The sequence below is a fragment of the Drosophila kikkawai genome, chromosome X, assembly GCF_030179895.1.
Source record: "Drosophila kikkawai strain 14028-0561.14 chromosome X, DkikHiC1v2, whole genome shotgun sequence".
NCBI lineage: Eukaryota > Metazoa > Arthropoda > Insecta > Diptera > Drosophilidae > Drosophila > Drosophila kikkawai.
In genome coordinates this window covers 26,342,136-26,368,382 of record NC_091733.1, presented here as the reverse complement: position 1 = coordinate 26,368,382, position 26,247 = coordinate 26,342,136, and the positions used below count along the sequence as shown (strand labels likewise).

At 37.9% G+C, this 26,247-nt stretch overlaps 3 protein-coding genes and 1 long non-coding RNA gene across 7 annotated transcripts; 2 read left to right on the top strand and 2 right to left on the bottom strand.

Annotated features, from left to right (window-relative positions):
- Positions 1-417: 417 nt before the first annotated feature.
- LOC108080275 (uncharacterized) lies at positions 418-1,428 on the bottom strand. Its single transcript, XR_001770905.3, has 4 exons — positions 1,272-1,428; positions 767-823; positions 635-695; positions 418-546 (listed from the first exon to the last, which is right to left on the bottom strand). It is a non-coding gene; the product is annotated as an uncharacterized lncRNA (long non-coding RNA).
- Positions 1,429-4,874: 3,446 nt separating this feature from the next.
- LOC108080220 (uncharacterized) lies at positions 4,875-10,735 on the top strand. The gene is made up of 6 exons (XM_017174876.3): positions 4,875-7,614; positions 8,042-8,492; positions 8,551-9,086; positions 9,173-9,534; positions 9,596-9,785; positions 10,448-10,735. Exons 1-6 carry the CDS (start codon positions 4,875-4,877, stop codon positions 10,609-10,611), a joined length of 4,443 nt encoding a protein of 1,480 aa, XP_017030365.1. The 3' UTR covers positions 10,612-10,735.
- A 97-nt stretch (positions 10,736-10,832) lies between these two features.
- Positions 10,833-12,168, bottom strand: LOC108080238 (uncharacterized). Its single transcript, XM_017174896.3, has 2 exons — positions 11,932-12,168; positions 10,833-11,865 (listed from the first exon to the last, which is right to left on the bottom strand). Exons 1-2 carry the CDS (start codon positions 12,010-12,012, stop codon positions 11,362-11,364), a joined length of 585 nt encoding a protein of 194 aa, XP_017030385.1. The 5' UTR covers positions 12,013-12,168; the 3' UTR covers positions 10,833-11,361.
- A 2,106-nt stretch (positions 12,169-14,274) lies between these two features.
- Positions 14,275-24,076, top strand: wcy (WW domain-containing adapter protein with coiled-coil wacky). Of its 4 annotated transcripts, none has more exons than XM_017175059.3 (15): positions 14,278-14,502; positions 14,732-15,111; positions 16,247-16,283; positions 19,002-19,368; positions 19,434-19,727; positions 19,815-19,892; positions 19,964-20,039; positions 20,107-20,192; positions 20,257-20,352; positions 20,417-20,871; positions 20,931-21,190; positions 21,245-21,711; positions 21,767-21,936; positions 21,992-22,119; positions 22,180-24,076. In XM_017175059.3, the coding sequence occupies exons 2-15, from the start codon at positions 15,071-15,073 to the stop codon at positions 22,256-22,258; spliced, it is 2,634 nt and encodes an 877-aa protein (XP_017030548.1). In that variant the 5' UTR covers positions 14,278-14,502; positions 14,732-15,070; the 3' UTR covers positions 22,259-24,076. The 4 variants fall into 4 exon arrangements, with proteins under 4 accessions (XP_017030549.1, XP_017030548.1, XP_070143990.1 ...); XM_070287889.1 differs by having other exon boundaries at positions 14,570-15,111; XM_017175060.3 differs by having other exon boundaries at positions 14,275-15,111; positions 21,998-22,119.
- The last annotated feature ends 2,171 nt before the right edge of the window (positions 24,077-26,247 follow it).

The window sequence follows — 26,247 nt, the reverse complement described above, 5'->3', positions numbered from 1 at the left end:
TCTCTTTCCCTCGCACACGTTGCTTCTTCAATGAATGAGTTTGCTCAGTTGCCGTATCTCGCCACAGGTGGCGCTGTGAATGGAGCCAATTAATGAATGGAATAAATAGGTAAAAAACACACAGAAAAAATTATCGTGGGTAAATCTAACCATTTCGTGGGTTAAAAGGTAACAACCAAAATCTTGGGTTCCATGAACTGTACGCTGCAGTATAACGACGTAACGCGTTACGTAACATGTACTGCTCTACAGTAAATGGAACCACGATTTTGCGGTTAAAAAGCGCCAAACCACGAAAATTGTGAAATACACTATTTTACTATTTTACTGTAGACTACCCCCGACTACAGTAATTGCAGTTCATATTACCACCAAAATAAAACCAAAAATTATTTTAAAATTTTAATAGTATTTTTTTAATTACTTATTCTTTAAAAATATTTACAGAGGGTCTTAATTAATAATATTTTTTTAATTACTTATTCTTTAAAAATATTTACAGAGGGTCTTAATTAATAATATTATGGACTTATATATATATATTTCCTATATGATGAATAAATAAATTAAATATTAAAATTGTAAATTTATTAATAAATAAATATTAAGTCAAACGATGATTATCAATACTCACAAATATATATTAGTCCATATTTCACATCCGAACTGGTACTTTTGTCTCGACTATAGCTTTTCTGAAATAAAAATTGATTTAAGTAAATTTGTTTATTAAAATTAATAGAAAACGGCCAAATATTTTACTTACATTTTGTTGATTCCATTTACATAGTTATGTTTTATAGTTACATGTGTATACTCTCACCTGAAAACAAAATAGAAAAGTATAAAAGATTTAATTATATATGTATATCATAATAAGATATAAAACAAACGGTTTTTGGATGTCAGTGCCAGCTATCTTGCTCGCACTCGCCTGAGATGGTTGCCATCGCAAGTCAACAAGAAGCCAAAAAATACATTTGCATGCATGTACATGTCCGCTGATCGCTATTTAAATTGTAAAATAAAGAGAGGCAATCAAAGATCAGTGCCAAATATAAGATTTTACATATATGCATATATGTACATATGTATATATTTTAATCTGTACACTAACTTTACTTTTAAAAGCGTTACTTCTTGCGATCAGCGGCGTACGTGTACTTGCATATGTACATACATACATATATGTATATGTATGCATAAATACATATACATACATATGTACATTCGCCAATTGCGGATCTTTAAATGATTGTTTGGGAACTTACCGAGAAATGTGGGCAATAAGTCTCTGAAATCCCACTCCTCCAGAAGAAGGAAGGTCAATATCACTCATAACTTTTACTTTTAACTTTTTCACTTCACTTTTCGCTGCACAACTTCTCGAAACCGACGCCGCTTTTTAAGTGTGCCCGAAATCGTTTTTTCAAGAAACGTTTGCAATATACTAGAAGTTTAGAAATATATACCAGAATTATACCAGAAAGTATTTTAGTGGGCAGAAAAAGTTATGGATTTTCATAAAATATTTAATAAACTTATAAAATGTTAATGTTACTTACCTTGGGAATGCAAAAATACATACACGATACCAAAGAAGATAAAGAAACACATAAAACTTTTTACGTAAAACCTACAGTATTTTGACTGCAGCTGACAGTCACGACAGTTCGCAAAGCCAACAACAAAAAACACACAGAATCTCGTACGTAAGGGTGACTGTAATTGACTGTCATATAAACTGTCGTGCAGTCACCAAATCCAACAACAAAATACATTGACAGTAGCTTCACTGTTATTCAACCAAAAGAAATTGTTCATTTAACCCACCAGAATTTTTTCTGTGCAGAGATAGCGACTAAGTGTTTTGCTAATTAATTAACAAACGCCTTAAGTGTGGTGCCTAGAACGAGGGGTAGCTTAATTCGCAATTTAGGTGAGCTTGGGCAGGTGGCTTAGGTGGGTTTTGGGGTAGTTTCAGGAACAAGAATAGAGTTATAAAAAAAATTAAATAATAATTATAATTAAATAATAATCATAATATTAATAATTATTAATAATAACAAAGTGTTAATATAAAAAGTAACCCTATTTTTTATAAAAAAAAATTATTCCATCTTTACAGGGTACTCTGGCAGTCGTTTCCCTGCTTTTTGAATGTGAGAATATTCCTAAACAAACGTTTAATTTTTTTTATTAATGCTTTTATTAATATTAATTTGTATAAAAATAAAAATACTACAAAATTGAAAGGCGGTTTGAATCAAAAGGCTCTCAATAATCAAACGTACACTTGAAATAATTTTAATTTGTTATTTAAGATTATAAAAAAAGTCAAAGAAATATTATATATTTAAATTTATTAAATTTTATTGAAAGTATAATGTACAATAATTTATATAAAATAAAAAAAATTATATTTTGTATAAGATTAAAAATTCTTAAAAATATTTTTTTGTCCACAATTTTTTTTATTTATTTTAAATGCTTTGTATTATGAATGAAATTTAACGTAAGCCATTTTTCTATAGTTTTAAATTTTATAATAATATAATTAATATATATTAAGTACTTCCATTTACTGTTTTATCATCCCTTTTCTATTTTATATAGTACCTCCCTTTTTCTCTTAAAAAACCTACATATTAAATTACAAAATTGTATATATTTTAAGCCGAAATACAATTCTAAAAATCATTCCCAGCTAAATTGTGCCTGGTCGCATACCAAAAGCCTTCTATTCGCTGATCATTTAATTAGAGGCGGGCATAGACCTCAAATATATAGCATATATACATATATGTATATATCAAATGTATATATAGAATCCAAAGAGGCGCCAGATCGACCCTTGGACACTGTCCCTGACCTTGTGGAGTGAACAAAAAATTATATATATATATTTATATATGGATATATATGGATATGGAGTAAATTATTTAATAATATTTATTTTTAATAATTTATAGCAAATAGTTAAACATTTTGCTTTCATTTGGAAACCCCTAAAGACTTTTTAGTGATATTTTCATTCATAAAATAATAATAAACAATAACTTACAATGAAATAATATTTAAATATTTTTTAAATTTAAGAAATTAGGTTTGGATTAGGTAATATATATAAATATATATTATATATAAAATATATTTTAATAATTTAAACAAGAACTAGTACCTTTCCTCTTCCCAGTCTCCATGACTTTCGCTTTCGACACCTTGCCTTCTCTTAACTCAGCCCAGACAGGTAGTAGTTCTGCCACATAAATATGTAAATTTATATATATATAGTATATATATTACACTGCTGTATGATATCTATATATCTAGGTGGAACTGACATGCTTGGCTTCTGCCTTAAAAAGAAAACTTGCAATTAAAACCTTTGTTGTTGCCCTTTCTTCAGCGCTTTGTTTATATTATTCTCTGGATTATTGTTATTAAATTGTTGGGCCAGCCCAATCCCCCGTGCATTTTTCTTGTTTTTCTTGGCGTTTTTTTGTTTTGTTTTTGTCAAAACGTTAAACGTTTTTTAGTGACGCTCCAGTAAGTGCTTACAAATCCGGCAAGAAGCGGCGGTCTTAGTGGTTGTAATTACCCAGTGACAGCCAGTTCTTTGAGCTCTACCTGATTTTAGGGGCGGAAAGTTCGGGGAAAGTCACCAAAAGTAACAACAACAAAACCAAAAATATATAAAATAAAGTCAGAAAAAAAATATATATATATATATTTAATTGCAGAAGGTTTAGAAAGTGAAAGATCTGTAGCCGGTCTGGTGTTCCGGCATTGTCACCATATCCGAAACGGAAATCTCAATTTCTTAATACATTTAGTACGCTGCGCGTCATTGTTATCATAACGCTCTAAGAGAAGTAAATAAAATATTGTAAAATTGTTATGAATTATGGTTAGGTTAAGGTTTTTCTTCTTTAAAACTGAACAACGAGCTAGAATCAGTTGAGAATTACAAAGCAAAAACTTTAAAGAAAGGAAATCGAATCTATTTTTATAAAAAAGAACCATCAAATTGTGATCATTAGACCCTGCTGACCACCTTCCCAGTTACCTCAGCTACTTCTACGGCTTGGACAAGTCCGACCTGTTGTTGGCGCCCACCTCCTGGTCGACAAATCCTCCCAAGAATGGCAACAAAGTGACGCTGCCTGAGTGGGACATACATGCCTCCACATACCGCACACCACATAGCACATAGTGGATGCCACATCGGATGGCCTGGCCTGGCCGAGTTACCTGCGCCTGTGCCCACCCTCCGCCACATGCGGTGCTATCCGATCACCCGATCTGCCATTAGGCAGAATCACTTGGAAGCACTCAAGCTCGCACAGCGATGCACAGGGAGAAAAATCTGATTGATAAAAAAAAAAATGAAGCCTTATTTCTAGGCTTCTTTCAGATTTTATTGATGCATTTTTTATGTGCAATTTCAAAGCCACTCAGGGGCAGTGATTAGATCGGCAATTTGGCATGCCTCGATAACTGTCGCAAGGCCAGTTAAGCGCCAGGTGGGTCTTGGTGCCCAGCAAGGGGAGAACGTTCGGTTCGACCTCTTGCCGAGAGTCAAGAGTTAAGAGTTAAGAGTTATGAGCACGGGGCAGGGGGCAGAGAGGAGGTGGAGCTGAGCGTTACGGGCCAAAAGCCAAGCGGCCGAAACCGAAACCGAAACTGAAGCAGACGGGGCTATGCTAGCCAAGACCCCGGAGTGGGGGCTTTCTCCGACTGGCAGAGCCAAGTAGCGACTGGGCCTTGTTTCATTTATTAACCAGACTCGCAGCCAAACGGTCGTCGAGAAGAGGAGACATCCCACAGAGGCACACAGACAGACCGAGAGAGAGAGACGCGAGAGCAGGAGAATGGATACCCAAACGGGGACTCCCACTAAGCTCTGGCTCTGGCTCAGCATCATCTTGCTCTTCGGCGATCTTTCGGAGGCCATCGACTTTGGCTACCATCCCAGTGCCGAGGAGTTCGACAGCCTGCTGAGGGAGACCACCAAGCAGAGCTCATGGAGCCGGGATCTTCTCCAGCAGCAGCAGCAGCATCATCATCAGCGGTTTGTCCATGACAATCGTGGCTTTGTGCCGCGCTACCAACACCAGACCTCCATACGCTTTCAGCCACCGGAGCTGGACTTTCAATTGTTCGACCAGGATCAAGATCAGCCCTCACAGCCTTATGTCTTTGAGTCCGTGGAGGAGGATGCCAGCTCCGTTGGGGATCAACTGCACGTGCAGAGCGAGCTGCTGGAGATCAAGGAGCCCAACAGGAGGCCCTCGCCTGGCAATAGTTCGTACTCCTCCACCAGCACCAGCTTTCCCATCTACTTTACCCACCCCTCGACGGGCATAGTGTATGCCATCAGCCAGGTGGGAGCAGGGGGAGCAGGAGGATTAGAAGGATCAGGAGTCATTGCTGGCCAGAGCCGTAACGATAGCAATGCCATTGCCATATATGTGACCAAGGCCCAGTATGATGCCGATATGGAGAAGCTACGCCGGCGTTACGAACAGCAGTGCCAGCAGCCGTTTGCTCCTCCAGGCACTGTGATATCCACCCTGAATCCTAGCCAGAATCAGCATCATCAACAGCAGCAGATGGGTGGAATCACCACCGCCAGGCCACAGATTATACGCCTGAAGAAGCCCAAGTACCCGCCGGCAAGGCCCAGCAATAAATTGCCCAAGCCCAGCCACCGGCCGCCTCCCGTGATGGTCACCAGTGGACCCATAGATCATGTAAGCGATCAGCTGCTGAAGCTGCCACACAGGGGAGGCACCACGATAGCCACCTCAACTAGTACCAGCACCACCCGAAGGCCAAGCACGCTAAGGAAGCGTCGCAAGAAGAAGAAGACCACCAAGGATAAGGTGGCGAAGAGGCGACCCAGGCCAGGATATGGGGGTAATAACACCCGCAATCAGCCGGGACCATTGCCCATAATTCTAGGCAAGAGACCAAGTGGGAGCAGCACCACCACAAAGCCACCTCTACCGGCATATACACAACTGGAGAAGCCGCACATGCCGGTGGCCACCACCCAGCCAACGGGCAATGTCTTTAGTCAGCATTTTTATCGAGCTGGAGAAGAGCCAGGTGAAGACAGTGAAAAGTTGGAAGAATCAGGAGAAGAAGGGTCAAAAGAAGGGTCAAAAGAAGCAGGTACAGGGGAGAATTCTAGCAGAAGACGTCGCTCTTTGGAGGATTTACATGAAGGAAAGGAAGGTCCCACAAAGAACCAAGAAGATAAAGAAGATTTAAGAAGAAAAGAGAAGAATCTAGTGAATTCTACAAAAATAAATGGAGAAACCAAAAGACTACACTCCCTGAAGAATCTAAAAACTTGGAGAAAGGCTTTAAAGAGTTCCCTAAGGAGAGAAGAAAACTCCCCAAAACCTTTTCAAGCTAGGACCCATCGCCGACAACGTCGTGCCCTCCAAGAAAACACACCAGAAACTGGGATACAGGATCCCAAAAAGTCCCTGGGACCACCAAGAGTAGTCTCTGCACGCAGGGTGAGCACGCCGCCCAGAAGCACTCCCCGCCGGCGATCAAAAGGCAGCAGTTCCAAACCCAAAACCAAGCAACCACCACAAACCCCAGCGCCCAAGGACAAAGGTAAAGCTGATGTAGCCCACATGTTACCCACGGCCATACATTTGGCCCACTGGAACCACACCCGCAAGGAGCACGAAACACAAAAGACGCCAAGTAATCCAACTTCCCTCAGGAAAAACCAAACGGAAAGGATAATACCACCGAAATTGAAAAAGAAAACAAAGAGCAAGGAGCGCAAACGAGGCAGACCCGAGGGCTCCAGTTTTCCAGATCTTTTCGAGCTCATGGCCGACGATGACGACGACTATGATGAGGATGGTAAGGAAGACCAGGACGAGGACGATGAGGACTACTTCTATGGTTCGTTTGGAGGAAATCAAGCAAAGCGGCGACACACTGGCCAGCAAAGCGACCAAAAGGAGGACAGCAGCTCCGCGGAGGAGGGTGCAGATTTTGGTGCCATGGAGGAGGAGGTGACCACACCAACAGCAACAACCAGCAGCGAGGAGGAGGCGGAATCGGAGGCCACCTCCAGCACCAAGAATTCCATGCCCAAGAAAAAGATACGCATCCGGCGGCGTCCCGTGGACACGGAGGAGGATTATGATGACGATGACGAGGACTCGGGCATAGGTGGCTTCTTTCGCATGCTATTCTATCCCGTCCAGGTGGCCATGTCGCGCTTAATGGATGGCTTTGGCAGTCCCGAGGAGGACGAGCAACCGCCAGGACCCACAATATCCAAGTATCCCAGCTACACGCTCTACCACAATGCCCACAGCAATGAGGCCTACGCAGAGCCGGAGGAGCAAGAGGAGGCCGAGGAGGAGGAGGAGTCCTCTTCGCTGGGCAGCTGGTTTAGCTCCTGGTTTGGCTTGCAGCGTAGGACTAAGAAGATTGGCAGTACAACCACCACCACAGTGGTGCCACTGCCCACGCCGGCGAAGGAGCCACCCGGCTGGCTGGAGTCTTGGTTTGGTTTTGGCAAAACCACAGCCACCCCAGAGGCGGAGGAGGAGGAGGAGGATGATTATGATAGTGAGTAGAAAGACTGGGGGGATTAACTTTAAGTAGTTGTAGCTTTCAAATTCTTATTTGAATACATTATTTGGATTTTTTGAAGAAGTAATCACGCTTGACTTGATCTTAGACATCAAAATATACACTTAACGATGATCTGGCAATTTCTTTCAGGCCAAGAAATTAATATTATTATGGATATTAGCCAAGTAATGGCTCTGCCTGAAAGCAATTAAAAGAAAACTTGGCACTCGAGTGATCAGGTTAATGGGGGAGATTGGCTGAATGAGCAGGGAAATACCCATAGGCTAAACTCTAGAGGGAAACCAGAACCAGAACCAGAACCTCTGGCTCTGGCTTCTCCATTTCCCTTCACGCTTTCTGCACAGATCTGCCTCCTCCACCCCCCACCCCACTAATCCCAGGTTACTCTCCTTTTCCCCAGAATGGTTTGCCAGCTGGTTCGATTCTCGGCCCAAGCGAAAGGTCAGACGGCGTTCCACCACCTCCACCTCGACTACGTCAACCACAACGACCAGTCCAGCAGCAGCAGCTGGAGCAGCCCAGGTGCCCATCCTGACCATTGTGGATCCGCTGCGTAATCCCCAGAACTGGATTGGCATACTGGCCCATCACATAGTGAACTCCACGGCCACCACTACCAGTAATCCGCTGCTCCAGGCCCTAGCCACACGCATGACCAGTACCAGGGGAACCACTAGCACCTCGACCAGTACGACCACATCGAGGCCGGAGGTTCCCCGGCGCATCAACTATGACAAGTACCAGATATGGCGACTAAAGCCCCAGGATGAGACGCAGGTGCGAGCTCTGGAGGATTTCAAAAAGGGCGAGGATGGGGTGAAGATGCAGTGGCTCAAGGGACCAAGTCTTAGGTGGGTTGTTCTACTCTTAGTTTATGTTTTAAAAATCTTAAAATATATATATTTTTAGGGGACTCACCGATGTCCTTGTGCCGCCCAAGATGCTGGTGGATTTCCAGGGCACTTTGAACTACGAGGGCATTGCCCATGAGGTGCTCATCTTTGACGTAGGCAAGGCCATAGCCTATGAGCGTTCCAAGGAGGATTATTTGCACACCACTCGCCCCTCCAAGCAGCAGCCATTGCGGGCGACCATACCACCGCCCATGACCTGGAATCGGTATCACAATCACGACGAGATTGTCAAGTATTTGGAGACGGTGCGCATGCGTCATCCGCAGCTGGTGGAGCTCATACACATTGGTCGCTCCTACGAGGGTCGTCCCCTGATTGTGGTCAAGATCGAGTCCAAGCAGGGTAGCAGCTCCCTGGTCGGAAATAGCGATGGCGGCCAACCAGTGGCAGCCAAGCGGCCCAAGCGGAAGCACAAGGCCGGTCAGGCAAATGCCGTGTTTGTGGAGGCGGGAGCCCAGGGATTGGCTTGGATAGGACCCGCCACGGCCACCTGGATGATAGCCGAGCTGCTCAGGCTGATGAAGACCAACAGTGAGTGAGAAATCCTGTGGATTTCCTTACCCTTAAATTCTTTTTTATGTAAATTTATAAAAATATATTTACCAAAAACCCCACAGAAAGCACCGATGAAGTGGAGTTTATACGGAACACCACCTGGTATGTGATGCCTGTACTAAATCCCGATGGCTATGCCTATAGCCATGAGTACGATCGCTTCTGGAAAAAGTCACGTTCGCAACACCAGGCTCCCGCACCCAGTGGCCTCCTCGACTCGGCCATGACTTGGCTCCAGCAGAAACGGGGAACGGACAAGGTCTGCTATGGTGTGGATCTGGATAGGAATTGGCTCTATCAGTGGGGCAAGCGTGGCAGCTCCAAGGCGCCCTGCAATGAGTTCTTTGCGGGACCCACGCCCTTCTCCGAGCCGGAAACCAAGGCGGTTTCCGAATTTCTCATGGACTATCGGACGCAGATCAAGGTAAAACCGGGAAATGGTTACCAAAAATGGCTTTAAATATCAAGTTTCTCCCTTGCCTTAGTTGTACATATCCCTGCAGGCCTATGGCCAGGTCATATCCTATCCTGTGAAAGCCAACTCCACGTTTAATTCGGAGCGTCTGGATGATTTCCTGGATGTGGCCATGGTGGGCACCGATGGACTGCGCAAGAAGGGCAGCAAGTCGCGCTATAAGGTTGATGCCTCCAACGATCTAATAGAGCAGCGATCGGGTGCGTACTTTATATTTATTTATTTATTATTTATTATTAAAGATAGAAAAGTACTTTATATATGTTTTTAGATTTTATATATTTTTTTTTAAGTTTCAATTTTTAAATTTTTGAATATTACAATTTTTAATATTTAAAATTTTCAAATTTTTGAATTTCTGAATTTTTGAATTGCTGAATTTTTTGAATTTAAATATTTAAATTTCTGAATTTTAAAATGTTTGAATTTTTATAAATATTTTTAAATTTAAAAATTTTTTGAATTTGAAAATTCTAGAACTTTTAAGTTTTTAGATTTTTGAATATTTACAATTTTGATTTTTTGAATTTGTTTATATATTATGATTTTATATTTTATGTTTTTCAATGTCAATTTTTCAAGTTTCTCAATTTTTAAATTTTTCAATATTTGAATATTTTAATTTAAAAAATTTTAAAATTTTTATATTATTATAATTTTATATTTTTGAATTTTTATATTTTGATATTTTTATTTTTTTAATTTTAATATTTTTATTTTTTAATATTTTTATTTTTTTAATTTTTATATTTTTTTTTTATATTTTTAATTGTTTTATATTTTTATAATTCTTATAGTCATATTATTATATTTTTGTTTCAATACTTTTATATTAATTTAAATTAAATATTTTATTTTACAGGCTGTGCGGATGCCTTTGCCGCCTACGAGATTGGCATACCCTTCAGCTACACCCTCCAGCTGGCGGACAACGGGGTCCATGGCTACCTGCTGCCCAGCAGCGCCATCGAGCCCACGGCTCGGGATGCCTTTGAGATCATCAGCGGCATGATGGACTACATTTAGGCTAGAGGATGGATGGGCAGGGATTCGGGTTGGGTGCTTAGTTCCTTTTCTTTTTTTTTCAGTGCATTCCGGAGATCACAATTTGACATTTTCGGAATGCACTCCCCAAACTTGTATTTTTTTTTATATTCCAAATTTGTTGTTTATATTAAATGTAAGTGTATTTTATTTTATTAACATTTTAACTTGAATTTTGAGATTTCTACGATTGTTAATACTATTTTTTTTTTTGTTAGCTTTAATTCTATTTATAATAAATAGTAAATACTTAAAGAGAGAGCATTAAATTGCTTCGGTTTTCGTATAGCTTTTGTTTTGCATGGATGCCATGTGGTGTTATTTTATATATTTATATATTCTTTTTTTGGTATTTAAACTAGTTTTTAGTTATATTATTATAACCAAAGTATAATATGTACTAAGAACTTGGTTTTTTATATGATTTTTACATACTAAACATACAATTTATCGCTCTAGATAAACTATAATTTAGCTACAACTACAAAACGAACAGGATTTCAGTTGAGAGTATCAGTTTATCCTTCGATATTAACATAATCCAAACTAAACTCCACACAATATTCATAATTAAATCAAAGTTTTCCTTTCAAGTCTCCTGACATCTCTCTCTTTCCTTGCTTTTAAATAAATAATTTTGATTATACATTATCAAAAGCTACATTATCATAGCTACAGCTTAGTGTTAAGCCTAATTCTGAGGTAAAGGAACTGGTTAAGCAAGTACCTCTGCTAGTCGCATCCCTGCGAGACCGATATCCTGCCCGCCAGCTTCGAGAAAATCGTGTGGCATTCATTGCCGCAGAAGTAGAGACCGATGAGCAGCTTGAACTGGGCCGGTGTCAGGGGATACGAGTCCTGGGACATCACAACGATCGTGTCCAGGGCTTCGCCTTGCCCGCGCTGCTTCATGGTGGCCGCCACTTGCTCCTTGTAGTTGACAAAGGCCGCCGCGCATTTGGCAATATGACGCACCATTTGATCCGTGGAGCACTGCTGCATTACCGGGCGCTGTATGGCCTCCAGGATGAGCGAATGCAAATCAAAGACAATCAGATTCGGCGCTGAGATATCCGCACTTATGTTTTCCTGCAAGTCCAACAGGCGGCAGGGAGCGCTCTCAATGTCTACCACTTGCAGGACTTTCAGACACTTGCTGAAGCTGCTGGTGGTGCTGCCCTTGCGCTTGGTGATCAGCAAAACGCGATTGTCGTTTAGCGCGCAGCGTTCGCATAGCTAGGAAAATCCCAAGTAATAAGAAGAAGAACGGGTGGAAAACTCCTGGCCAGCCGGCTTTCTTACCTTCACCAAGCCCTGGGCGTAGTCTTCGTTGGCGGCCAGGTAAATGTAGTTGCTAATGCAGTTGCCCAGAGACGTGCTCATCCCTGGCAGAAAACGGAAATTTACAAATTTGCAACGAAAAACAAAACAAAATCAAAAGTTAAGAAATGCGAATGCCAGTGTGACCGCAGTCAGGAAGTGGAAAAAAGATAAGGTTGCCAAGGAGGACCATTCATTTCGATTATTTAAGAATTTCAATTGAAACAAGAATCAAAACGTTTTGAATAAGCTATAATATATAAATGTGGACAAAGGAGAAATTAAATAATTAACTTTGTTCTTAGAATTACATCGTGGTGAGTATAGGTCGATCGATATCGATAGGTGTTTATGGCTGCCAAGGCTGCCAACTTGCTAGAATGGGACTTAAAAAAATAATTATTAATATTATAAAATTATTTATTATAAATGTTAAACGGAGTTTTTCAGGGAACGCAATTAACAGTTATAAGTAAAATAAAAGTTATTACTAAAAAATTGAGCTGAAAGGACTCTTTTCCGACCCCATAAATCATATATATTCTTGATCAGCATTAACAGCAGAATCGATTTAGACATGTCTGGAAAAAAAATAAAAATTTTAATTTTTTTTTAAATTTTATGTTTAATTTTATTGTTTAAGGAGGTAAAGAAAAATCGAAAAATTGTAAAATGGGTAAATTTCTAATCTTTATATGCAGATTTATTAACCATAAAAAAACTAAATCAGAACAGCTTTCCAAATTGAATTTAATGCATTTTTGGCTTAGTTATTGAATTTTTAAGCCCAAAAATGATCATATAAAATTATGAATAAATATTTAAAATTTAATACACCTTAAGGGGTATAATAATTTCAGTCCGAAGCCTAAAAATCAGGGAAGGACCCATTTCCGACCCTATAAATCATATATATTCTTGATCAGCATTAAAAACAGAATCGATCTAGACATGTTTGCAAGAAAATTAAAAATTTTAATTTTTATTTTAATTTTATGTTTAATTTTATTGTTTAAGGAGGTAAAGAAAAATCGAAAAATTTTAAAATGGTTAAATTTGTAATCTTTATATGCAGATTTATAAACCATAAAAAAACTAAATCAGAACAGCTTTCCAAATTGAATTTAATGCATTTTTGGCTTAGTTATTGAATTTTTAAGCCCAAAAATGATCATATAAAATTATGAATAAATATTTAAAATTAATACACCTTAAGGGGTATAATAATTTCAGTCCGAAGCCTAAAAATCAGGGAAGGACCCATTTCCGACCCTATAAATCATATATATTCTTGATCAGCATTAAAAACAGAATCGATCTAGACATGTTTGCAAGAAAATTAAAAATTTTAATTTTTATTTTAATTTTATGTTTAATTTTATTGTTTAAGGAGGTAAAGAAAAATCGAAAAATTTTAAAATGGTTAAATTTGTAATCTTTATATGCAGATTTATAAACCATAAAAAAACTAAATCAGAACAGCTTTCCAAATTGAATTTAATGCATTTTTGGCTTAGTTATTGAATTTTTAAGCCCAAAAATGATCATATAAAATTATGAATAAATATTTAAAATTAATACACCTTAAGGGGTATAATAATTTCAGTCCGAAGCCTAAAAATCAGGGAAGGACCCATTTCCGACCCTATAAATCATATATATTCTTGATCAGCATTAAAAACAGAATCGATCTAGACATGTTTGCAAGAAAATTAAAAATTTTAATTTTTATTTTAATTTTATGTTTAATTTTATTGTTTAAGGAGGTAAAGAAAAATCGAAAAATTTTAAAATGGTTAAATTTGTAATCTTTATATGCAGATTTATAAACCATAAAAAAACTAAATCAGAACAGCTTTTCAAATTGAATTTAATGCATTTTTGGCTTAGTTATTGAATTTTTAAGCCCAAAAATGATCATATAAAATTATGAATAAATATTTAAAATTAATACACCTTAAGGGGTATAATAATTTCAGTCCGAAGCCTAAAAATCAGGGAAGGACCCATTTCCGACCCTATAAATCATATATATTCTTGATCAGCATTAAAAACAGAATCGATCTAGACATATTTGCAAGAAAATTAAAAATTTTTTTTTAAATTTATTAACCCTTAAAATGTTTGGCCAGGTTGGCAGGCCAGCCTTATAAAGTGACCATATCACACTCCGTCCAACGCCTAGCCATAAATGTTCCAAAAATTACCACAAAATGCAGCGACACCTAGCGTTCACCACGCCAAACAACAACAATCGTTATATCGCCGGCCTTGTCGAACGCCCGTAGCACCAGCGCCGCGAGCGAGACGGCGATAGCATCATAAGATGGGCGAGCGGGATAGCAGATCAAACCGATGGCTGTCAAACTCAACACAGCCGTGCCGACGAACAGACCGCACAAAGCGTAATGTAAAAGAATTGAAAAAACTCATCAAGTATAGAGGCCAAAAAGCAAACGCAGCAGTCGGGGATAAATTAATAAAATCGTTCGATGCGAAACAACTAAATGCGGCGTTTACAGCGCAGTGGATGCGAGCGGCTAACGAATTGCGGTAAGCACAGAGAAAAGCAAAAAGGCAGCCAAGAAAAATACGAACGAAGCGAAACGCACACAAACAGACGCACCACACACACACACTCTCAGAGGAGCGCCCACATTCTGAGGCCGAGAAGTGAAAATTGAAAGCGGCGTTTTGAAAGAATTACCCATTTCCCGGAAGACCGAAGGCGGAAGGCTAAGAAGCTAATTAAAGATAGCCTGAATGTTTGCACATTTTCTAGGAGGCAACGAAAAAAGCCGATAAAAAGATCCACACACATACAACCAAGAGAGCCTCCCATACAGGCGAGCCACTCACACACCGTTAACTCTGACACAAACACACATACCACACACACACACACAAGCGTGCGTGCCTTGGCAGGTGAGAAGAAGAGGAAGGAGCAGGAAGAGGAGCCCCAAAAGGAGGCGCCAACGGAAACCAAATTGGATAAATTGAGGAAAAGCAGCGGAAAAAGGCGAGAGCACATCAGGAGGAGCAGCAGCACCAGCACCAGCGAGAAGCCAGCAAATCCACGAACAACAGAAGCGGCAGCGTATTTGGCGAAAATCTTGCATTGATGGTAATGCATGCTAGAAAACCGCAGCGTATGAACGATGGGTACGGAATGAACAATCATATTTATATATATATATTTGATACATCGTAGGGTCGTAAAATAACAACACTAGGGGGGCCACACACACCCATAATTGAATATTTTTTGTTTACGTTCTGCTGCTGCCTTGCACTCTCTCTCTCTTTCTCCCTCTTACTCGTCGCTCCCTCTCTTTCTAACTCGTAGTGCCAGTGACCTGGACGCGTTTCCTCTACGAATTTTCCGAAATTTAAACAATTCAGTTAACCCATTTCCTTGCAATTAATTTGCTTAAACTTTGGGCCAATGAATTATGTTGCGTTTTCTGTCCTTCATTCTCGCGTTATTCGTGTTTTGGGTATCCACCACACAAGCTAGTGCCCTCTTGCTCGCACGCGCTCAGCTGTCGCTAAATGCAAAAAAAAAAAAGGAGAAAAAAAAGAACCATTACCTTTTGCCGTTTCTATTTTCCTATTTTTACGAAATTCATTTTCCACATTTTCCCTCGCTCTCGCCTTTTGTTTATTATAGTTTTTAGCCGGCTTTAGATTGTTTTCTGCCTGCAAAATAAAATAAACACAATCAACAAATCGATGCCGGCGCACTGATAAGGTTTTATTATTGATAAATAAACTCACATATTAAAGTTTGCAGCGATTTTTCGTAGCTTTGCTGACCCCATCCAAGCATACAAGCTTGAAATATGTACGGCTTCAAAGCTTCTTCAAGAGGAATATACATAAATTCCAAATTAAACACAATGTTCAGCTTGAATTTTGATGTTTTAGAGGCTTAAGATTTGTTTCTTGAACATTTACTTTTAAAAATTAATAGGTTTTTGGTATATTGTGTACTAAATCCCATAATAAATCGTCAGTTTTGATTTGTTTATTATGTATTTATTTATGTTATTGATAAAATCAGGACAATGCTTTAAAAACGTATAAGAAAGTGATCTCCAAATAAGAAACCTCTCTAGCTTATATAGTCTCTGTAATGGAGGTATTAATACATTAATTTTGCCCATATATTCATATATTTCTAGAGATTATTAAGCTAGGCAGCAGCAGAATAACAACTAACAACTTAATGTAATTTAAATTTAAAAATTTGCATATTGAAAGCTAATTTATATTTATTTCTTCTACAATATTCCAGGTACTTTGAGAAGCATACCAGCCACACATCCTACCAGGTAAGCAGGCGCCTCTCAAAATCTCCCCTTCCATTGAGAAAACTCAATCACATCCTAATTGTGTATGCCAGTCTGTCTATATTTCGTTCTGTAGTTGGTAGTTAGTGCTACTTGAAGCCAATGCAAATTGTAGATTCTTTAACTCAAATGAATTTAATTTCTTCACAAGTATCTATATATCTTAAAACCATTAATCGTAACTCTGTAGTTTGGATTTTTGGTTTTCTTTATTGGTAATTCAATCGCTGTGTTTGTTGTGCATCCTAAAAATCCACTTAATTGTCCCATTATCCATTAACCATTTTTGAACTGACCAAATCAAACGTTTCATTTGTTAACCCATTGAAAACGCGGCATTGCAGCCTATGAACTGAACTTAAATTGAGAATCGAATCTATATATACGCAGAGATATATTTTAAGAAAGCAAACTGGAAAAACCATAAATAATGCCATAACAAGTATTTGATGTAAAAGTGTAAACAAAAAAATAGTAATTCTAATAGAAAACGGAGCTATTTAATTCGAAACAGCACAAAAACGCTTTGAAATTGCCATTAATCAAACATAAACAACATTAAAAATAAAAAAAAGAACCCTGTTTAAGCGCTGCCTAAATAAATTTAATCAAACTCTACTAGCCTTACAAAACGACGTAGTAAACAATTAAAACAAATTATACACGATATGCTAAACTAAATAACCAACTAAATAAATAGAGAGCCGTAACAAATTTTAAATAAATTAACGAAAATATCAACGATTAACAAGGAGAACAACACAAATGTGCCTCAAGAAAAGACTAGCAACCACAATCAATTAAGCCAAAAACCAAATATAAACAAATACTAAAAACAAAAAGAACGACCAAAGTTATTCAAATTAATAAATTAACAAAATAAAATCATCTATGAGGAGCAACAACAAGCACAAAAAAAACAACATGGCTGTTGACTTGTCTCTTTCAACAACAACAATTGCCAATTGCAATAGCAACATTAGCAGCAGCAGCAGTAACAACAACAACAACAGCAGCAGTAATAATAACAACAATATTAATAATAATAATAATAATAATAGTAGCAACAACAACAATAACAATAGCAAAAGTGCAGCAGCAGCGACCTCAACGTCGTCGTCGTCAGCTGTGGGCCTCTGTCGCCTAGAAGTAAGTAAACAAATTAAACTAAAATTAAATTTACAAAAAAAAAGTGCAACAAAATATAATATTAAAAAAACCAGAAAGAAAATGCAACAAAAGAAAACCACGATAAAACAATATAATAGTGAATGTTTAATGATAATTCAAGATCAAAAGGACAACAACAAATATACATCCAGCTGAAACAAAATGAAATCTATATACATTATACAGTTTTTTTTTATAATTTATAATAACAAACAAACGGCATCAAAATTTGTTTATAATTTACAAGTGAAATTTGGCTTAAACAAATGAAAAACAATTGAAACTTGGTTATATTTTATAATAGAAAATGGCAACATTTCAATTATATTTAATTTATATTTATATTAAAACAAAATACTACTACTACACACACACACACCAAATACGCGACATATTTCAAAATTCAGCGATTATAGTTACATTTTTTAATTTGAAATTAAATATCATCTGAATTTCATTTCATTGGCAATAATCACAAGCGAAGTACATTGGCAAAAGTAGCTGGCATTTAATTATAATTATTATTTCCCTATTACGTAGATTTAGTTCAACTAACTAACTAACTAACCCTGCCCCCATTCAAAAAGAAAAACAATTGAAATAACCAGAAAAAAAGTTGTAACTAAACTGAAACTAAAATCAAGCTAAAATCAATTGTGAACTAACAGTGAATTCTGTATTTTTCAAGAAACCTGTGGCAGAGATTTTAGATAAAAGGTCATTAGGTTATTATTAAAAAATATAGCAAATTTAGATTTAAAAAAAAATATAGCAAATTTAGATTTAAAATGTTTTAAAACTTAAATTTAAAATTTTAGGTTCCATTATTTAATAGTAAAAAATAAGAATTTTTGAAAAAATATCAATGGAATACCTGTTTGGTAAAGGATATTTGTTTATAACTTTTAACAATTATTTTTAAAAATTTAAAAATCTTTAAATTAATGCATTTTTAATGGTTTTTTTTTTTAATTTGCGTGTCAACCATGTGTAGTTTTGATCTTGTTACCACATTAAAACGTTAATAACAATCTTTAAAATAATAATTAATATTTAATTAATAATTATTAAATAAATATTCTTTAATTATAATAATTAAAATACATTTTGTATGAACAATTTAAAGTAGTTAGAGCGTTAGATTCATCTCAGACAATGTAAAGTTTTCTTTTTGTGAGGTTTGAGCTTATAAACAAATATAAATTAAATTATTAATTAAAACAGAAAAATGTAAAATAAATATAAAGTTTCTAAAACCACCGAAATTAAGTGTTCTTTTTGTTTTTATAATTCATAGTTTTCTATAGTTTTTAGGAGAATTTTACATTCAAGAAAAACAATCTTATCTTTAGCCTCTGCCACATTTTCTCGAAATCTGTAAAACCATCTAAAAATTGTACCTTGTGTAGCACTGTAATTAATTTTTGGGGCAAACAGAAAGAAAAAATAGATATATAAAGGAAGAAAAAAAAGGAATAAACTAAACCGACTAAAAACTGTGTGCGCTTTTATATATATTTACCCGTGCAGAGCTCAAAGTACAGCAGTTCAAAGCGCGACTATGAACGCGATCGTTCCTCCAATTATCGCGATCGCGACCTGTCGCCGGGCGCTGGCGGTGGCGGAGGTGGCGGTGGCGGCGGTGGAAGCAGCAGCGGCGGTGGCGGTAGCAGCGGCAATGGCGGCGGCGGCGGCGGACCATTGAATAATGGCAATAGCTACCGCTCCCAGTCGCCGGACATTGATTCGCCTTCGTCACGTTCCCACGATATCCGCGATCGCAGTGATCATCGTGGTGGCGGCGGCAGTGGGCGTGGCGGAAGCGGTGAGCGATACAGCTTTATGCAGAAGATGCGGGACAGAGATCGTGATGTTTACAAGAAGGATAAATATTCAGGTGAGTAAAAAAAAAAAGAGGATATCTAAGGATATTCCCAAAACGAATAATATTTTCTCTCCTAGATAAACGAGATCGGCGTGGCAATGATCGGGACTCGGAGTCATCGTATCGCACCAACCATGACAGGGATCGACGTGGAGGCGGCGGCGGCGGCGGAGGAGGCGGTGGTGGTAGCGGTGCAGGCGGTACAAGCGGCGGTGGCAGTGGCAAACTCTGCTCCTCGCGGGAAAACGATAAGCGGTCGGGTTCGGACGATCGTGACCGGGAGCGAGATCGTGATATGCGTGATATGCGCGACAAGCGGGATCGCAATTCGGATCGCGACAGGGACTTGTACAAGAAGGACAAGTATACAGGTGAGTTTTTAAAGAATTTATATTTTACTATTATTATTATTCCTTTTTTATTTAAATTTTATTTAATTTATTTTTAAAAACTTTCAGATAAACGCAGCGAACGCAGCGATCGTGGCGAGCGAACCGCCCGGTATGGCGACTGGAGTGAGCATGTAAGCTCATCGGGTGAGTAGCCGCCAAGCCTCAGACAACCAATTCTGAGCATTTTATTAATTGAATATAACTTTTTCCTTCAGGGAAAATGTATTATTACAACTGCAAGACGGAAATCTCCCAGTGGGAGAAGCCAAAGGAATGGGTGGACAGAGAAAGGTGAGTTTGGAAAGGGGATTTCCTGCAAGGAGATTCATTTCTAATCAAATCTTAACATCTTCTGCAGGAATATGCCGCGTGATCAGCACCGTGAGAAGGAATATCGCGACAAGGATCGCGATAGGGATCGTGAAGACCGCTTCTCCAGATCGAGTAAGTATAATAGAACTTTTTAAATCTCTAGAAAATACTTAGGCTTACATTCTACTTGCTATAGCATACAAACATTCCAATTCTTCGCGCGACAATTCACGACTGAGATGGAATTATGAAAACGATGGCGGACCGCCCAGCCATCGAAGGCGTTTGGATGGTAAGAAAAACACTAATAAATCAATTAAAACAAAGATTATATTGTATTAAAACCTTCCCCCCAGGTCGACACAATGACAATGCTGATATGGATATAAGCGGCGATTCCACGCCCACCTCGGAGGCCAGCTATTCGCTTAGCGGCACGCCCACCACTCATGGTGGCGGCAACAGCAGTGATCAGCCAATGGGCAATGCCCTGCCACGTCTGGCCTCTCATCCAAATGCAAGCTCCTCCTCCTCTGCCTCGGGCGTAACAGCAAGCGGAGCCTTGGGAGCAGCGGCAGCAGCAGCGGCAGCGGCACTTCACTATGCAGGCGGAGCGGGTCCAGTGACGGGGGCCACCATGCTGCCCACCAGTGGGCTCTCATCGTCCGTGAATAGCAACAACAATGCTGGCGGCAGTGGCAGCAATAGCAGCAGCAACAATGCCAACAGCAGCAGCAGCAGCAGCAACAACAACAGCAGCAGCAGCAGTGGCCTCCTGAGGAACTCTGGCCACATTGGCTCCACCTCTGGAGTAAGTTCCCAGGAAGAGATTTGCTTTTTGCTTTTATACTAAATTTTCTTTACTTATAGACAACTGTGCCCACGCTGCAGGATCCGCATCAGCATCAGCATCATCTTAACTCGAATGCTCCACTGCCGCCAGGGGCCAAGGGCAAGGATCAGACTCTAATCTTGATGCGTCAGAAGATGCACCTGGGCCTGGGTGTACTCGACCATCATGGAGTGAACTCTGGCGGAGGCAGTGCAACGGCGGGGTCAGAATCGACGGTTAATCATGCCTACAATTCTGTTAATAATTCGGTCTCCGGCAGCAGTCTAAGCAGCTTACGGTAGGTTTCTCCTAGTTTACCATTAAAACATTAAAAAAAAACGTTTCCTTGCAGGGACAACAGCCTCAATTCACCGCTGTACATGTCCCACTCGCACCACAGCCTCTCGCCGTCGCTCAGCAGCTACACCAAGAGCCCCATACCCACGATTGTGGGTCACACGAACAATGTGAGCGGCGGCAGCAATGCCTACACCTGCAGTGCACCCTTTGGCCTCAAGGCCAGCCTGGACGTGGCCTCCGCCTCGCCAGCCACATCGAACAGCAGCCAAAGCCATGTGCCCGGCTTGGGGGCCGTCAGCGGTATCAGTGTGATCACCTCGATGGGCAGCAACAGTGTGGTGGCCGCGACTTCAGGCGAGGGGCCGCCCACGCCCACCTTAGAGCTGGAGGGTGCTGCGGCCTTGGAGCTGCAGCAGCAGCAACAGTTGGCCGCCGCCGTGGCAGCAGCAGCCGCGGCAGCAGCAGCAGCAGCGGCAGCGAGTGCCCAGCAGCAGGCGCAGCAGCAGCAGCAGCGCAAATGTAAGTGGAACCAAGGATTTCCAGAATTCTATTTGTTATTGATGAATCTTTGCAGTGGATGGCACCTCATCAGCCACGCTGAGCTCGCTGCAGAGCTGCGTGGGCTCCTCGGTGCAGTCGGCCAATCTGCGTGGTCCCGAGATATCGCCCAAGCTGGCGAAATACTTTCGCGCCGATCTAATTGCGCACGTGACCAACTGGCATGCAGAGGTGCTAGAGCGTCAGGTAAGCTGGGAAATCCCTGGAAATCCGCAGTCACTAATTGTGTAATCTTTCGAAGGCGCAGAAGTGTTGCGAGGACACGCATCTGTTTGGCGACATTACCTGCACGCGAATCTGTGCGGAACTGAAATGCGCTCGTAGTCTGGTGCGCAGCACAGAGATTTGTGCCACACTGCAGGAACAAAAGTGAGTTGGAAACTAATTAAAATTGAAGTTTAAATTTTAAAATATTTATTTGATTTGCAGAATCATGTATTTGCGCCAGCAGATACGACGCATTGAGGAGTCGAAGACTCAGAACGCTTTCATGTCGGACGATACTTAGGATCAGGAGCAGGTTAGGCTGCGCGTCCATCGCAAGCTGTCGGTTAGGCTTAAAAAGAGCTACTTTTGGCGCAGCTGATGATGATTGCGATGATGATTGGATTGGTGCATTGTGTGCCTTGGTTATCGTTCATCGGCAAATGATGGATGTATGGCGGTGGCAATACCAAAACACACACATAACTACACACACAATGACTGAGAAAACGGCGTGCATCCTGCTCCTTACACCTAGACACCTGCTGCTTTCTCCCCTGAAAGCCGCATTATGAATCACTTGTGTGTGTTCGGATCGAGTCTGAATCTCCCTCACAAATACATTGTATATATATATGGATGGTGGCAGTATTTATATATATATAGACGACTGTTGAGCGGCACAAGACAAACCAGGACGAGACAAACAAGCAACTCCAACATTACAACATAATTTATAATTAGCCAAGCGTAAATTAAAAACCAGAATAATCTTAAATAGCAACCACAGCAACAACTCCAAGCAGGAAATTGCAAGAAATGAGAATTAGAAGCCAACAAAACACCTAACAAGAAGCAATATTATGTCTAAAAAAGAAGCCTCAAAACGAAAGCGAAGCGAAATAGAATGCATAACAAAGGAAAACCCATAAAAACCCCAACAACAAACACACCAACAAGTCAACATAGTATACTCAGCTACAAATATATACAAATTATACAGATATATGTATATCTAATTATAAATATATAGTATATATACATCAATTAGAGTATATAAAAGAATTTGTATATTTACAACCAACAACAACACTACAACAACAGCTACAACAACAAGAAACATGTGAGTACGAACGAAGAATCATGATGATAAAATGATTATTACACGAGGACAACAACCAAAATGCGAGTCAAAAGTCGAACCGGAAACGGAAATGCAACAAAAACCCGAAAGAGGAAGGCAGTCGACATTTAGCTATAAAAAAAAAAAAAAAAAAAACATCGCATCTGCAATATTTATTTCCATTTAAAACAAAACAAACAAAAAGCAAACATTTTACAGTGAAATGTTTGCCCATTTTTTGTTACTCGTTTTGTTACCGCTTTCGTTTTCGTTTTGTTGTTTTGTTGGAATTACACGCAAGAACATGTCTACATTCGGAGAGGGGGAAATTTGCTAAACAAACAACAAATTACATATAAAAACATACAACTTTAAGCAAACATGAAGGGAAAAATCGTAGTTAAAAAAAAAACAGAAAATAAAATTGTATTTATATTATTTTTAATTTTTTTGCGAAAGCTTCAAATTGCAACCAATTTTTTTATAAACAATTTACAATTACGTCTTACAAGATATATATACATATATATATGCTATATATATGCTATATACTACATATATATAATTTATTTGGAAAACGCAAACACTTGTTTGTTTGTTATTTAAGCAGGAAAACACACAAAATGGGAGGCGGAGGCATCAGTTGAAAGTTATTAGGATCGAGAGAGAGGGGGGAGGGGGGAAAACCAGAGGGAACTAACACATACAAACACATTTTTTGAGTTTTATTTTATTTTTTTTTGTAATCTTAACATTGTCTAAAGAAAACATCAAACAAAACATAAAATTTAAAAAATAGAAACAAAAAGAAAGCAAAACAACAGTTTAATAATGATAATGCTAATAACTATTGTAGATATATACATATTAATAATATATATAATAAATATATTAGCTAAGCGTCGAAACAAAAAAAAAAAAAAAAACAAAACAAAAACAACCAACCGAAAAATAGAAACTTTTATTATGAATTAATTAAAAAATACAACAACAAAAGTATGGTTCTTCTTTTAATGGCAAAAGGGGGTGTAATTAAATGAAATTAAATTTATTATTTAATTATGTATAAAAAGTTAAAAAAATATGTAATAAATTTTTATAATATTTAAGTTAATTATTAGTTCCACTTCTAGGAAGAATTTGGGAAACAAAAAAGTTCAACTTTTTTACTAATTATATTTTTTTAATATTTTATTGCTTATTTGTTTTAATTTTATTTATTTGTTATTTATTTTTTTTGTTTATTTATTCGTTCTTTATTTTTTTTTCATTTAATTTATTGTTTTTTTTTTATTTTAAATTTTTTTTATTTAATTGTTATATTTGTATTTTATTTATTTTTGTTTTTATTTTATTTATTTGTTTTTTTATTTTATTTATTCGTTTTTTATTATATTTTTTCGTTACTTATTTGTTATTTATTTTTGTTTTTATTTTATTTATTTGTTTTTTTTTAAATAATTTTTTATATTTAGACTTTCCATTTATTTCAAAGGGTTAAAAATTTTAAAAAAATTCAAACTATGTAAAAACGGTTACTTTCTAGGAAAGCTCTTACTGTCTTTCTCTCCAATCTTTCTTTTTGCCGGCGCCGGCTTTTCTCCAAGAGAGAAAGAGAGAAATGTTGTGCAGAAAAAGCTTCGCCGCGCGTAGAAACTTTCGATGTAACCCAACCGACATAAAGTTTGCAGCTCGACGAATTCGCCGGAGTGAACCCGAAAATGAACTCGGCTCGGAGGAGGGCAGGGGAAAACCCGAAGAATGGCTGCGCCTGTGTGCGAGCACATACATCTGTGTGTTGTTATCCCTTGTTTTCCTTTTCCTTGGCACTTTCCCTGGCATCTCTCCGCAGGACGACGAGAAAAGCCAACAAGTAGCAGTTCAGCATTCGAAGCGTTCGATTGCCAGCGGACAGAGCGTAGCGGTGAACGCGCGGTTTTGGCCACAAAAAAAGCCGAATATTTCGAAGCGGTTAGGCATCAACGGGTTAATGAATTGAATTCAATATTTTCGTATTTTTATTTACATTTTTTTTTGGCAAGTGTTTAACTGAAAGTACAGAAAACCAAACATAACCGAACACAAAATAAAACTGAAAGAACAGAGGAGAAGGAAACATTGGAAATAAAAAAAGAAAGTGAGTAAAAGCATTAATTTATTATTTAGGAATTAAGTGATATTTTTGCAAGTGAATTATATTTGAAAATGTGTTTATAAAATTTTAAAATTAAGGGGTTTTTGTGATGCTGTTTGGGATCAAACTCAGGTTGGAGTTTATGTTTTAAAACGTTTAAAAATATAATTTTTTTATGAGAAATAACATTTTTGAATATATAATTTGAATAATAAATAATATATTTGAATAATAAATAAATAATAAATAAATCATCAAAAAAACTACGCTTGTGAAATAAAATTAAAAGTCTTTGGTGAGGAAAACTGCTAAAACACGAGAATAGAAAACTACAAAATGCTATTTTTCATTCCATAAAAAAAATTCTAAATATGTTTATGCATAAATAATTATATAAAATTATTATAATGTAATATATTTATTATTATATTATATTATTATTTATATTATGCATTATAATATTTGTCTTTTTAACCCGATTTCAAGATCAAAAGATTTATATCTAAAAACGTTTAAAAATATGAAACTAAGTGGTTTTAGTGTATTATTAAATACTTTTTATTTTGTATAGTATTTATTATAAAATGTCAGAAAAATAAGTGGTTTCAGTGTATTATTAAATGCTTTTTATTTTTTTATAGTATTTATTATAAAATGTCCGAAAACTAAACTAAACAGGAGAGGATTTTATGAATAACTATTTATTGCTTTATTTAAAATTTATATATTTCTTAATTTTTAAAATTTGTTTCGTACTACAATTTAAATTAATATTAATTTAATATTTAATTTCCAATAAAAATTTCAACTTCTCTTTCCAAAATCATCCCTAAATTGATTTTAAAATCAACCGATTTTCTGCACCATTTCGTAGTTGAAAAATAATTGCAATTTTTGGCACTAAAAATATTTTGGACCCTTTTACAAAATTGTGGAATGCCTTTTTAAAGCGAAAAAATACAGCTGGGAATTAAAATGGAATGACCAAAAGAGTTGGGATAGTGCCTGGGGAAGATGCATTGTGCGCGCAACGGAA

Coding starts and splice junctions, on each gene's coding strand:
- wcy (XM_017175059.3), top strand. CDS start 15,071: ATGGTAATGCATGCTAGAAAACCGCAGCGTATGAACGATGG. Junction 19,728..19,814: donor CAAGAAGGACAAGTATACAG/GTGAGTTTTTAA, acceptor AAAAACTTTCAG/ATAAACGCAGCGAACGCAGC. Junction 21,937..21,991: donor CAGAGGTGCTAGAGCGTCAG/GTAAGCTGGGAA, acceptor AATCTTTCGAAG/GCGCAGAAGTGTTGCGAGGA.
- LOC108080220 (XM_017174876.3), top strand. CDS start 4,875: ATGGATACCCAAACGGGGACTCCCACTAAGCTCTGGCTCTGGCTCAGC. Junction 9,087..9,172: donor CAGGCTGATGAAGACCAACA/GTGAGTGAGAAA, acceptor AAAACCCCACAG/AAAGCACCGATGAAGTGGAG. Junction 9,786..10,447: donor TCTAATAGAGCAGCGATCGG/GTGCGTACTTTA, acceptor TTTATTTTACAG/GCTGTGCGGATGCCTTTGCC.
- LOC108080238 (XM_017174896.3), bottom strand. CDS start 12,012: ATGAGCACGTCTCTGGGCAACTGCATTAGCAACTACATTTACCTGGCC. Junction 11,866..11,931: donor ACGCCCAGGGCTTGGTGAAG/GTAAGAAAGCCG, acceptor GGATTTTCCTAG/CTATGCGAACGCTGCGCGCT.